We start from the raw sequence: 15,360 nt of genomic DNA, 5'->3' as shown, positions 1-15,360 counted from the left end.
TTTGGGGGGTTTGCTTGGGTACCACCGAACGGAAACCTTTTAAAAGCTGTTACCCACAGAAATCCGTGGACCCCATAGAATATAATTGTGTCTGGAAGGTTTCTGCTCGGTTTCCGCCTGAAAAGGACGAAAAATGCAGAGAGAAAAGCTTAATTTGCAGCGCTTCTCTTTCCGCATTTTTGAAGCAGAAAGGGGAACAGAATCCCTGAACGGACTTCAAGCGCTGGTGTGAACCCAGCCTTTCATCAAAATACAAACTGAAAACCTATAAAATGCGGATAAAACCAGTACAAGTGTTATATTGCTATATTGTATGTCTGTATTTTAAACACAATAACTATAACTTTTTTGCTACCTACAATCTCTCACTTTATAATTTTTTCTTCTCATATAACACATTGACAGCTGCTTTTACGTTATGGATAAAATGTTTTACTATTAGTTTAATTTTGATTTTTTTTTCCCTCTTGAGGTGTTGGTCTTGATGACATAATGGACGTGGGTGTTGAAAAAGTCACTGTGAATGATGTGGAGGATCTGATTCTTTCAGATAAGGATGTGACTAAATTAGATGACACATCTAGGAAATCAGTAAGGAAATCTCCACGCTTAAAAGCACAGGGTAAGTTTCCCAAATTGTCAATTTTGTGGATCTGTAATATCTACATTTGTTTTATAATGATGCAGAAATCTCCCTTATGTAATACTTCTTCATATTTCTATTGATCATGCATTCACTTCTGAAGAATTAATTATACAGGTGATAAAATATATCTAGATCAGTATGTTCTCCCCGTGTTTGCATGGACTTCCATCCCATATTCCAAAAAGACATACTGATAGGGAAAAATGTACATTGTGAGCCCTATGTGGGGCTCACAATCTACATTTAAATATATATATATATATATATATATATATATATATATATATATATATCTAGATCATACATCGGGACCACAACAGTAAATGGGCAAATGTCAGAAAAACAAGGCTTGGTATGGCCGATGTAAAAACGTTTAGGGGCTGACAAGGAGACTCAGGCTGGTCCACAGGGGAATCTCCCCACCCACAACAGAGGTGCATACCACAGTACACTCGCTGCACTATATGCAGATAGTCTATGCATCCATATAATGAAGTGGGTAGGTTATTTAATAAGAGATGGCACAGAGGCCTGTCTTCCCTCCCGCTCAGGTCCTATCTCCTTACTGTCACTGCGGTCACCTAATGCCAATAATCTTGCTCACATATCTAAGGGAGCCCTAAGGTAAGGTCTAAGGTGAAAAAGAGCCAGCAGACTAGTGAGGGGGACACAGGACAGAAACAGTCCAAAAGGAGAGCTTAGTAGCAGGCTAATACTGAAACAAATGTGCATTGGTGCAGTTTTAGGAATCTGCAGATGCAAGAAATATAATATTTGGATTTACAATGGCGGCCAAAAAAAAACCGCACCATTTCACAAAATGTAATGATTGTAGCAAAAATGATTTCTTGTCTTTTTCCATTTCTATGCTCTTCTCTCCTGGATGATGAGTATTTGGCAATTTTGTACACAATGTCACGTGACATTTTTTCAGTCAATTTCGTAGCAGGAGGTATACATATCATCTGCAGGGACTCTATACGCATCACATACATTTGACAAAATCCACTGGTGGTGCATTTTTTTTTGGCCGCCACTGTAGCTGTATAGTGGGCCCCAGGAATGAGCTCCACTGGTGAGCCCTATGCACCACAGTCAGTCACTGCTGACAGAAGGTAAGATTTAAAAATATTAGCTGGATATGATGACCATATCGTACATTGCTTTACCTGTTGATCATTAGCATTCATTTGATACTAGTGAAGGTTCTTTAAGAACAAAAATTGTTATACATAGGGTGTCCATACACATAAACCGACCGTTTTAACCAGCAATCATTTTTTAGGTGGAGTTTATTGGTGAGCAGTCATTTTAGCAGACTGTCATCATCTGGAAAGAAGGTGGACACTAAGATTTTTCATGTAGTAGTCATTTGTACAAGAACAATTTCTCTGTGAAAGAACATTTGTACATTTCTGCTGTCTTTGAACATATGTAGCCAGATGCAAAAAGAGATCATTCGCTAGAATATTGTTTGTTTACTGGTTCTTTCTAATATGTGTGTAATATCAAAAAAGAAATGGTAAAAAATGGTCATTCTACCCCTCTCCCCCTTAGATCTTGGGTATGGGGCAAAATAACAGTGACCCATTTCATACAGTTCAGTCTCTAAATATTTATCTTGCCCGTTTAACCCCTTCATGCTTTGTGGTCTATATATGCGGCAACAAAAGTTGGGAATTTATTTGTGCAGATAGAAAAAACTGCTTGCTCCCTAAGGGTATGTTCACACAGTTTTTTGCAGGCAGATTTTGACGCAAAATCCGCCTGCAAAAGAGGCTCCCATTCACTTCAATAGGAGCAGCTCCCCCTTTTTTTTTTTTCCCTCTAGCTAGCTAGCGGGAAAAAGAAGCGACATGCCCTATCTTGCTGCGACGTCCGTGGCACTAGACTCACTCCCGATTAGACCCATTCATTTGGGCCTAATCAGGAGGGGGATTGCTGATGCAGTGTATCAACATCCCATCGTGGGTAGCCGCGCAGAGAATTCACGTGGCAGGATAGGTTTCTGCCGTGTGAACAGACCCTAAGGCCCAAATAGCCTTGGTCATTAAGTTGTTAAAGTGGTAAAGTTTCATATATATACAGTACTTACTGAATGGTACGTTCTGAATTGAGTCTTACGTGTTTTCTTAACAGAGTCCACAAGATCCCTGAGACAAAGCACTGTTGAAAAATCGTTGAATCCTTCAAAGGTTTCAAGTCCTAAAAAAACAAGATACTCAAAGAAAGCTACAGCAGTAGATAAAGTAAAAGATGAGGAGCATGTTCTACAGCCAGAGACTAATGACGTAAGAAGCAAAGAAACCATTCCATTAGAAGCAGCAAGCACCTCTCCAGTAAGTTCAAGGAGATCATCTAGAATCGCACATAAGGAGCAAAAGGATAAAATTAATACTGCTGAGAATGAGACAACAGAAGAATATTCCAGTTCAGTGAGTGATATGTTATGTAAAAAAGAGAGTGTGTTGGAAGAAAGAAGAGAAAAAAACGAGATTTTGCATGAGGGGACCCTTATTTTGCTAAATGAAAATGCTAAAGATGTGGATGAAAAGGCTGGGCTGGCATCACATAATACAGAAGGGCAACATGTTCACCAAACTTTAGCAGAACCAGGTGGAAATAAAGAATATGAGTTATATCGACCTGAAGATAAAAAGACAGACATAATATATGATAAAGTTCATCAGGAGCTTGCACTTTTATCAGGAGTTGAATGTAATCTGGATGTGAAAGCAGCATTGCATCCAGAATTGAGTGATAAATGTATGTTGCAAAATTCTGAACAAGGATCTACACAAGGAGGCAATACGGAAACTTCTTTCATTACTTCCCAAGTATTAAATCCCCTCAATACATTTCCTACTGAAAGTGATACTTCTGCTCTAGGAATTAGTGCTGAAAATCATCCTGAAAGCTGGAAAGGCAAAGAAAAAGCTCAAGTTCCAGAAAATGAGATTATAGCTGACAATGATATTAGTAAGAAGAAAAGTCATACTAGAAAGGGCGTAAAAAAAATAAAATCCACCTCTGCTAAATTGCCCATGCCTGAAGATATTACAGAAAAAGGGCTCGTTATTTCACAAGATGACAACTTCGATACTAAGCCGGTAAAAAGTAGGACTAAAGCCACTAAAAATCTCAATCCTCAGTCTATAAGCCAGCCTGATAAGATGAAAATTGTGAAAGTAAAGAAGAAAATTTCTCATGGTTTGAAGGCAGATAAAGTTCCTTTAAAGAGTAAAATAAAAAAGAAGTTGGATGTGGATGACAAAAAACGGAATTCATCCACATTGTTGAAACAACTGGATGATGCATTAAAAGACGATCAAGGACATTTTAAGGAAGTGTCACAAGTGGTTTCATCTCGGGCTCGTTCTAGGAGCTTATCTCATACTAGTGACAAAGCTGTCAGTAAACCAGCACCCACAAAAGTGAGCAGTCAAGTCAAGGAAGATGGGGAAAAGAGAGAAATCGCTGAGCAGTTAGAAGAGAAAACAAAACTAAAAAAGTCTCTTCCGCCTCGCCAGAGAAGGAGTAGTAAAAGCATTTCTGTTGATGAACCACCATTGTTCATTCCTGATAACATTCCTAATATAAAAAAAGAAGGAACAGATGTGACGTCGCCAACTGATAAGTATGTTTGGAACCCAACCAGACATTGTAGTTCTTGCAGAAAACTTCATGGAAATAGGTAGGCCAATTCTATCATCATTCATTTGTAACTTACCTGATAAAGCACCATCTGTGTGCTGAAAACTTGCACATATATTTTTTCTGATAGGCTAAGGTATGTCATACAGTGTATGTGTATATATATTGTCAGGGTCTGGGGTTGCTAGGTGTGGTGGCATAGACACACAAGTCCAGTTTCTTTTAGTCAAAAACAAAGGTAGAGTTTATTTTCACTCAAAAAAGGTAGTGCAGCAACAAAAGGAAACAATACAAAGATAAATACCTGCCCGGCTAGGCTCTAACTAAGCATAAGAATAGGTTACCTCACCTAGAATAACAGGAATCCAAAAGTCAGTTGAATCACTCAGGACACAGCTCCAAAAATATGACCTCTCAGTTGGCTCTCCAGCCAAGCTCTGCCCAAAGTGTTGCTGCTGGAGCTGACTTCTTAAGCCACCTTGATGAGGAGACTCTCTGCAGCTGAGTCGCTGCCGGAACATCCCCAATGTGTGGACTGGAGGCGGGTGGAATGACAGGTCCCACTACCAATCCTACCTGTCATTCCTAAAAATCCAGCCCAATACTGAGCATTTACCAAAATGCTCAGCAGGCGAAAGTTGTCTACTGAGAACAAACATTCCTGGAGCTTTCTAATCTCACCCACCTGAGTAGTCTGGGTGAGATGTACACCCCCTCCATTACCTGACCAGCCATTGGCTTACAATATATATACATTATATTTTATAATATATATATATATATATATATATATATATATATATATATATATTTTTATAATAATAATATATAGTGACAATTGGGGGTAAATTAGCATCAAAGGTAGCGGTTTTCCTGGACTAAACAGAGGTGTTGGTGGCGCTGGGTGCCGAATAAACAGCAGATCAGGTGGTACAATCCAAAATAAGTTGCTTTATTCAGTTTTAAACAGGAACAAAAACAACAAACAATTATCCCCCACAACGGGCACTACCTCACTTCTTGAACCCTGACTAAACTACTAAGGGCAAGATACTTTTCTGAGGTTTCAGCTCACCAGTCCAGCTCAAAGTCCTTTATGGAATACAGTCCTCTTGGGACAGACCTCCTGTCTGTCTCTAACTGTTCCAAGATCCACCTTCTTCTGCAGGTCACAAGCAACACTCCCTCTCTGGAGTTGGGCTCCTTTTGGATTCCAGTCTTCTTGGGACAGACCTCCTGTCTGTCTCCAACTGGTCAACAGTGCACCTGCTCCTGCAGGTCACTAGCAGCACTCTCCTGCTGTGCGCACTCCCTCTGGAATTGAGCTTCTGTCTCCCATGGGTGTGGTCAGGGTCCTTTTTAACCCTACATTTGGTTGCTCTACAGCGCCCTCTAAGTTCACACCCTCACTATATATATATATATATATATATATATATATATATATATATATATATTGTTTTTTTTCCTTCTATCTCTCCTGTTTGTCTGAAAAAAACTAAGGTTGAAAGAGCTTGTGCAGACAACCTTTTAAAGTATGTATTATTTTTATTTTTTTCACTGCCCCCAGCAGATTTAAACTTTAAAGTTTTGCCTGGACAAACCCTTTAACTTAAATATTTTATACAATACACCATCTATCCACAGGGTAGGAGATAAGGATCTAATTTCTGGGACTAGAACAGAGATCCTGTGTGCCCTGTTTGAATAGAGTAGTGGTGGGGAATGTGCACTTCTGCGCCATTAAATAGCTGAGTACTCAGTGTAGAATGGAATAGCAGTGTGTATGCCCGACTACCACCACATTTAAATGGTGGACAACAGACCGTGTTCTTATGATTGCTGGGGATCCCAATGGTGGGAACTCCTATCCTGTCTATAGTCAATGACATTTGTAGTAATCCTATGGGCTGGGGATAACTTGCTAAAGGTTATTTCGGGGCATTTTAATTGATGACCAATCTTCAGGAAGATCCGTGGTGATCTGACACGCGGTACCTCTTGCGGTTTAACTTTCACTTCACAGGCCATATGCATCACATTCATCATTGAAGTGGCCTGATGGCACACCTAGTCAAGTGAGTGGGCTGAGCTGTGATGCAAAGAACAGCTGCAGCAGATAGGTCATTCATTATTTAGACTGGGAAACCCCTTTAAGTGAGATTGAGAAAAAAAAAATCATGTAAAGTGTATGCATCAACAACTATTCTGTGATCTCCTGTACAAGGGAATGGAGAGACTTGTGCATGTGCAATCCTCTCATATTCACTTGTGGCCTTTGTGATAGATGTGGTTCATAGCCATCTATCAGGTCTTTGTGGCGTATCCTCTGGATATAGTTATGATAGGAATACCCCTTTAAGTAAGTTTTCTGTAAATATCTTCAAAAGTCTGCTAATTGTGCATAGTGCACACTCTACAAACAATTCATATAAGAAAAAAGGCTGTTATCAATGATGAGAATTTACTATTCCCTCCATCCCAAAAAACTAGCATAGATGTGAATAGCTGTGGTACGTCTTTGGTGCACATTCCTTTTTTTTTTTTGTGCCAAAGATGCAACACTTCCCTCCCTTTTTTCTTGCCAGAATGAATTGTTTTCTGTTGTGGATGTGAGATGCATCACTAATTCCATATCCATTTTTCTTCATCAGGTTCATGGTGGGCTGTGGAAGGTGTGATGACTGGTTCCATGGAGAATGTGTTGGCTTAAACCTCGCTCAGGCACAGCAAATGGAAATGGATGATAAAGAATATATATGTGCCAAGTGCTGTGCAGAAGAAGAAAAAATGGATATTACAGAAACAAACATTTCTAATGATAATCATAAAAGTGATTTACAGCAAGATATTAAATCTTCGGAAAGTAATAAAACCATAATGACAGAATGTCATAGCTTACCACAAGAGAAGACCAAGCCAGTTGATGATAGTATGAAAAACAAAGATCACAAAGTTAAGATTTCTAAAAAGGTATCTATGACCATCTGGTTTAATTTGTTTGATGTCTGTTTTACTCCTTCCTGTCTGCCCCATGGAAATTATAATGGTCCATTTGGGGCTGGCTGCTGTTAAGCATTATTGGCAAGACACCCCCTTCCAGTTTTAGTTGTGTACCCCTGGATAGTCAGTTTTGACACAGGTGATGATATGCGTTACAGGTCTTTCTGTGGTTGCTTAAATGGAGTCGTTTAGGATCTGAAGATATTTGAAACTGATGACTTATTCACAGGATAAGTGATCCAGTATCAGTATGGTTGTGAACCTGATGCTGATGTGACCTATGTAAGCCATATGCTAAGTGTATGGCTGGAAGCAGTCCTGCTCCCGTTCACTTGAATAGGCCATATAATTAACATATGACTTCTGGCAGCTGTAACAGCTGTTCGGTTTGGGGTCTGATAGATCAGATACTGACCTACCCTGTGTATAGGTGAAATATCCTCAGATCCTGGACCACACCTTTAACCTCTGCCTTCGACCTTATTTATATAGTTCTAGTCATACTTCACTGCGATTCTAACCCCTTAATGACGCAGGGTAGTTTGTATTTAAATGGTCGGTGACTTTTTTTTTTTTCATATTTTTTCATATTTTACCTCCCCGTCTTCCATAATGTTTTACCTTTTTTTTTATTCTTCTTTCGACAAAGCTGTGTAAGGTTTTATTCTTTGCATGATATGTTGTACTTTCATTTGTCACCATTTTTGGGGACATATGTTGTTTTCATTAACTTTTATTTACTTTTTGGAGGGGTCCATGTAAAATAACACACTATTCTATCATTTTTTTGCATGATGCTATTACGGTGTTCATGCTACATTAAAAATAACATGACAACTTGGTCCGGCGGGTCATTCCGAATACAGCAATACCATATTTATATTAGTTTTATTACGATTTACTGCTTTTACAAATAAAACTTTTTAAAAATTTTTTATATATAAATGAACACTTTTGCTGGGGGTCACCGTGTTCTGATACTTTTTTTTACTGAACTGTCAGCAGCGATTTGTCACAGCTTTTTATTAGTGGGACAAGTTGTACTTTTTATCGGTAGCAATGTTTGTTATGTATGCATTTTTCATCATGTTCTATTGTTGTTTTTTTGGGGAAATTTTTGTTGTTGTTTTTTTACGGCGTTCACAGTCACTAGTTTCGGATAGTGGGGACTAATACGCAAGTGGGGATACCTAACGTGTTTTTTTTTTTTGTTTACATTATATATTTTTTTTACTATAATAGGTGGGGTTTTTTTTGGACTTTTTATTATTTGTCTATTTTTTGTGTGTTTTTCCTGTGTGTTTTCACTTTTTACCTATCCAACGAGGGGACTTGAAACATGGATCTCAAATCCCCTCTGCAATGTCCTGCAATACATAGTATTGTAGAACATACTATGGGAACTGTGCATAGGAAGTCAGGAGGCCTTGGCCTGACCTTCTGGCTGCCATGGGAACCCCTGGAAACCTATGATCTTATCACAGGGTGGTCCGAGGGGGAGGGCGATCTTGCCCCTCGGACCCCCTGGATGCTGTGATCACTATTGGTCACGGCATCCAAGGGTTCAATCCACCGGAGCAGGAGTATCTTCCGACTCCAGCGGCTGGTCCCTCCCCTTGATTGTGTAACACAGTTGAGAGCAGGATGTAATGCCGCAGGTACAGCTTCTGTGTCCACGGTATTACAGTGCCATAATTGTACTGAGTGGAGTGTGAACTATGTACATGCTGCAATGTACAATTACGGCGCAGAGAGGGAATGATACAAGTTAGCAGCATAGACTTCTATGGTGGTGTGAGTTCAGTAAGTAACCTGCAGTCATATCCATTATCTGGAGGCTATACGATAGTTTGTGAATGCTCTAACCTAGCTGCCTCTTTGTGTGCCTATTTTAATCTTATGACTTTATATATCTGGCTGGTGAGTACGCAGTGGAAAATTTAGAGAAGTCTTGTTCTAGAAAAGGAAACTAAAATTCTTATATTTTTTTAAAGGTGCTTATCCTTTATATACATGCTTGTTGAGTGAGGTTCACTTAAAAAAATAAAAAAAACTAGATTAAAATTTTAAAAGTGAAAACTCGTAGATATAATTTGTGAGTCCAGCTATCCTACCCACCCCCATCACACACAGTGATTCAGTTTGTATGCAGTAAGATTTATCAATCACTGTTTGTCTGGGAGAATGAGACCTTTTTCTATGAATCGTGGTAACATTTTAAAGTGTGACTAAACTTTAGAACAGCTTTTAATTTCTGGCAGCATTTATGTCATTAATACGTTTTGTAATATACTTCATTATCAAATTTTGGCTACTTTGTATGAAATCCTACTTTTTTTTTTTTTTATTCCTTCCCTTGTTTCTGTATTGAGAGCTGTTTCTGCTTCTTACTGAATGCTACTGTGTACAGGAGTACGGACTGTGTAGTAGAGAAAATGAGGGGGGTGGGTCACTTCAAACAGTTAATTTGCGGACCTTATAAAACATACAAACTTGCTTTTTGTGTCATATGAAAGAGGAGATGCTCTTCTTCCATGTGACAGTAAAGCTATCTAATATCTATATTTATATGCAGCTGTACAATTTATATGAGACAAAAATCCAAATCTTGACTGTGTTTTCAATCAGTGATATTTCTGGAAGTAATTTAGAGAGCACTGCAGTCTTAATGTCACATGGAAGAAGAAAATCTACTCTTTTATATGACACAAAATGCAAGATTGTTCGTTTTATAGTGTCTGCTTGCAGTTGACCCTCCCCTCATTCTCTACATATTACATAGCCTGTTCTCCCATACACAGTAACAATTAGTGAGAGGCAAGAAAAGCTCTCAATACAGAAGTAACAGAAAAATTGAAAAAAAAATGCAGGATTTCATAGACATTATTCAAAATTTGGTGCTAAAGTATATTACAACTTTTATTAATGACACAAATGCTACCAGAAATCAAAGGTTGTCTGAGAGTTTAGTTACGCTTTAACTTTTTACATGCAATCATATCGGAGAAAACAATATTTTCGAAATCTGTATTGCTCTCCCTATAATATCCTGCACTATGAGACCTGACAGTCACTTTAATGCTCCATATGCATCCATCTGATATGTAACAGTGTTGACGTGTATTTTGCAGTATGGGTTTTATAGACCGATTGGGAACCATGTTTTATTTGGCTTTTTCTCTTGCTCAGTAGTGCTTTGCAACTTTGTAATTTTACCTCTGAAGTGATTTTTGCTCTTAGATCCCTGCAGATAGTAGGCATTCTGCCGAAAACAAGGATTCAGATATTAAGAGGCAACACATTTCTAATCGCAAGAACTCCGCCACAGCAGTCCACAGAGTGTCAGAGGAAAGACGGGAAAAGTCCTCAAAAGATTTGGCAACTGCTTCAACTCATGATGAGAAGTCCACTAAGCCTGGTAAAACAAGCATCGTACATGTACCTTATATTTATTGTGAAAGACATGACCTTTTTCACACGCTATCCAGAACTCTTCAGCATTTGGCAGCACACTGTCATTTTGTTGTTTTAGTTGATGGCAAAATGCTCTGTTAGAAAATTTGCACCATTACTTGAATTAAATTCTGTGGAATGCCCATAGCTACCACAGCCGGTGCAGATATTTATTTGAAAGCTATTATAACATCAGATAGTGGTAATAGTAATACTGTAGAACATTGTTAAAAAGAAAATACAGGCAAAAAAAATCTAGAATTGATGTTTTTTTGGTGTATTGCTGTCAATGTGACTTGCAGTCAAATGATTTCAGGTTTAAAGGGGCTCTATCAGCAAAATTATGCTAATAGAGCCCCACATATGCGTGAATAGCCTTTAAAAAGGCTATTCAGGCACCGTAAATGTTACATTTAATCCCGGTCCCGTTTTTAAATAACAGTATTAAAACATATATGCAAAACTTACCTGAACGTGCGCCATGGGCGGGGATAAAGGATGCGACGTCAGCTTCGGGCACGCCTGCCTCTTCTTTCTTCTTGGAGCGACGCCCTCTGGTTCCGTGTCTTCCGGCTTCTTCTCTTTAAATCCCGCGCCTGCGTAGTAGCGCATCTCTCCGAAGCATAATTTCAGCATAATTTTGCTGATAGAGCCCCTTTAAGCCCACTGGAGGGCTAATAAAATGGTTAAAAAAAACTATAATAATAAAACTTTTACAAAATATAAAAAAAACAAACCTATAAGTTCAAATCACCCCCCTTTTCCCTATAATACAAAAAAAAAAAATCAATAGTGCCAGACTGACGCTTTTTCACTTTCGCCTTTGATAAAAATTTGAAGAAAATTAATCAAAGTGAAATGAGTTACGTTCACCACTGTTAGAGTGAACATAGCCCTCCACACATGGAGTTGTAGCGATCTTCTTTGTATGGAATTATCAGATTCATCCATCATATCTCCCTGATGAGCACCTGCTATGGGGTAGCAAAACGCGTCAGACGAAGGTGTATGTAGGATTGTTGAGGGCAAGGATTGGGACTACCCTTGTTAGGGTGCAAGTCAAATTCTTTTGGTTTAATAGGGAGAGTGCAGGTTATATATCTTTTGACCTGAACCTTGATTCCCTTGCTGGTTTCATGTGATTTTGGCCCCCACATTGATTAGTTTCAACCCACTCCTGGAATTGGTAAGACTGTTCCAATTTCTTAGGGGCAACATGGTGGCTCAGTGGTTAGCACTGCAGCCTTGCAGCGCTGTAGTCCTGGAGTTCAAATACCGCCAGGAACAACATCTACAAGGAGTTTGTGTGTTCTCCCCGTGTTTGCGTGGATTTCTTCCCATTATACAAAGACATACTGATAGGAGAAAAATGTACATTGTGATCCCTATATGGGGCTCACAATCTACATAACGAAAAAAAAGACTGTTCCAATTTCTTTTAAAAGATGTTGTTTGATTGTCTTATAGCACTTTGTTAATATTTTAATTGGTAAATTAAATATTAAGTTTTACTTTCCCTGTACATTGAGGATCCATGCTTCTAGTGTAAAAAGTGATCAAATCAATAGGCATTCCCCCAAATGGTATAAATAAGAGGTACACCTGGACACCCCCCCCCCCAAAAAAAAAAAAACAACAAAAAAAAAAAACCTTACAAATTCCAGTACACATACATATTATATATACACACACACACACACACACACATTTTTTTTTTTTTTTAGGAGGAGGTCTGTGACCAGCCACAATATCAATGTATAGAATCTCCAATAAAACAGTGCAAAAAAAAAAGAAGATTTAAAAAAAAAAAAAGAGTTCTAAATCACTCTCACTTTCCTTAGAATACATACAAAAGTAGAAAATGACTGTGAAACACATACACATTAGGTATCCCTGTGTCTGACAGTGCCCGGTCTACTGAATATAGGGGATCTGCAGTGCTCCTGTTATGTCGGGAAGGAGTTAATAGGAGCATTGCAGATCCCCTATATTCAGTCAGACTGAATTCCAAGTAGGGGAAGAAAAAACAGTCCTCAAGCTCAGGGAAGGGCCAGACAGACAACCAAAACACCCCCTCCCCTTTCACAGCATCTACTGCACCCAAAAACTCTGACCATTTTAATTTTTGAAATTTTCCAGCAGCTGCTGCATTTCCCCCCTAGGCTTATACTCGAGTCAATAAGTTTTCCCAGTTTTCTGTGGTAAAATTAGGGGGGGTCGGCTTATATTCGGGTCGGCTTATACTCGAGTATATACGATATATATATATATATATATATATATATATATATATATATATATATATATATATTCATTCCCCGGAATTGTACCAAATCCTAGAATATAGGTGACATGTCATATTGGCTGCAGAGTGAATACCGAGAAAACTAAGACCATAAGAAAGTCGAGCAAATGCACTTTTTCTTGAAAACCACTCCATTCTGAAATGTCACATGGAGGGGGTTAGGGGTTAAGGACGCAGCCAGTTTTGACCTTCAAGACAAAGCCCAATTTTTCAAATTAGGCATATGCCATTTTATATGGGAATAACTTTAGAAATTTAACTTATCCATGTGATTCTCCTTTTTTTAATGTAAATTGTGAGCCCCATATTCATATATTCTATTTATCTTAGAGTGTGTGTGTGTGTGTGTGTGTGTGTGTGTGTGTGTGTGTGTGTGTAAAATCAGGGCAATAGGTACATAATGAAATAAAATCAAACCAACGGAGTGTTGTTTTAAATACTACAGTGCATGGTATTAATGGTTGACTGATTTCGTAAAATTGTTATAGTAACACATATTCTGTTTGCTTTTTATACAGGTGTTACTGAAAAGATAGATATAAAGAAAAGAAAACCAGAAAGGAAAGGGTCATCATCTGGTGTTTCTGTTACTTCTCCATCAACACCAAAACCATCTGTTGAACAAATAAGACAAAGTGTTCGTCACTCTCTAAAGGATATATTAGTAAAGAGGTATGCTAATCTCTTATATAAAAAATGTAGCGTACCATGTATTGTTTAAAAAAACGTTTTGTTGGATGCTTTTTTTTTTTCTAGTGGCACTTCTGTATGGCTTATGATAAAAGCTGTACAGCTTATTGTTATGTTACCTCCAATATGGTTATATGAGAAAAGTATCTGTTTTGTGTGTAGACAATTTACAGTTCCCTAGTTTAAAAACATGTTTCACCTCCCTTAAAGGGGTATTCCTAACTCCTTTGTTCATCACGATGCAGGCTGTGTGATCTGTTCACTTCCTGGTTTTCTCGGTAAATTGGTGGGCGGGGTTTCACTTGCTATCTCACAGACAAAGCCAGCTCTCGCTTCATAGCAGTACATGTTTGCAGTCAGTAATGAGGGAGGGTTGTAACTAAATTAGCACAGTATCACTGGAATATGCACATTATGAAGCTTATGTAGCAGAGGTGGATTTGTTAGGTGATGAAAATCCAATACTTACATGCTACAGGACCACGGGTCAGTTTGCAATATACTCACTTTTAGGTCTGTGTTTAATGGACTCCCTGTCTCAGCCCTTATTAGCAAAATTCAAGCTGACTGATAACTGGAAGATCCAGAGATAAACAGCTCAGAAATACAAGCTTTTCCGAGCACTCAGCTCCCCCTCCTCTCCTGAGAGCAGGGAGCTACGTCACGTGTCCTGGGTGGAGAGATAAAGAGCTCAGAAATACAAGCACCGAGTACTCAGCCCTCCCTCCCCTCCCTGAGAGCAGGTAGCTACATCACTTGTTCTCCGCGGAGAGATAAGACTACCCCCAGGTAGGTGGTTATGGAAACACAGTGTAAACAATGAAGTGAATAAATTAAGATAACAAACAAAGCAGTTTTGCTTAAGCAATGTATTTAGGAAAAGTCTTAAATCCACATAAGCTAGCAGTAAAGATAGGATCCTTGAGATGGGACAACCCCTTTAAAATGTTTAAAGGTATTTTAGATATTGATAACAGTAGGTTATCTGTGTCAGATCAGAAAAGGCTGAAAACACTACCAATTGTCTGATAGCGGAAGCTTCGCTCTGTGAAATACAGCAGTGTACAGACCTGTGCTCGCTGTCAGTCAATAGTTCTGTACCTTATGTAATGCTCTGTTCCCATTTACTTGAAAGGATCATCAAGGACTGCATTTTTGCTAATTTCTCATTACTAAGCAGTGTGAAACACTATGTACCTGGATGTAGTTATAACTGCAGTCAGGTGATAATTAATTTCTATTTGTATTCAATTGGTAGTTCACCATTTACGGAATATAACTGACTATTCATTAGTGAAACCGTTGATACATGGTGGTCTTTCTGAAAAGGTATTTTTACTTGGTATGAAATTGCAATTTCATAGATGAATTGGAAGAATTTACTGTCTTATTGACCCAAAGAGTCAGACCCTGTGGTATTTGTTTTGTATATTTTTTGTTTTTGACATTTAGGGTGTGAATAATATAAGCCTTTTATAGATATTGTTAGGATCTGGGGTTGCTAGGTGGGGTGGCATAGACACACAAGTCCAGTTTGTTTAGTCCAAAACAAAAGTAGTTTTATTTTCACTCAAAAAAGGTAGTGCAGCAACAAAGGAAACAATACAAA

General features: G+C 38.5%; 1 protein-coding gene across 1 annotated transcript in view; it reads left to right on the top strand.

The window, feature by feature from the left end:
* The window catches only part of PHF3 (PHD finger protein 3), a 54,693-nt gene that overhangs the window by 19,159 nt on the left and 20,174 nt on the right, over positions 1-15,360 (top strand). Inside the window, exons 3-7 of the mRNA XM_075268373.1 lie at positions 473-622; positions 2,786-4,340; positions 6,955-7,273; positions 10,544-10,721; positions 13,580-13,733. Coding sequence (XP_075124474.1) covers positions 473-622; positions 2,786-4,340; positions 6,955-7,273; positions 10,544-10,721; positions 13,580-13,733 — 2,356 coding nt within the window. The remainder of the gene's footprint in view (positions 1-472; positions 623-2,785; positions 4,341-6,954; positions 7,274-10,543; positions 10,722-13,579; positions 13,734-15,360) is intronic.

This window comes from Leptodactylus fuscus, chromosome 3, assembly GCF_031893055.1.
Source record: "Leptodactylus fuscus isolate aLepFus1 chromosome 3, aLepFus1.hap2, whole genome shotgun sequence".
In the NCBI taxonomy this organism is placed as follows: Eukaryota; Metazoa; Chordata; class Amphibia; order Anura; family Leptodactylidae; genus Leptodactylus; species Leptodactylus fuscus.
Note: the sequence above shows the minus strand (reverse complement) of the source record. Positions and strands in the feature narration are given on the sequence as shown.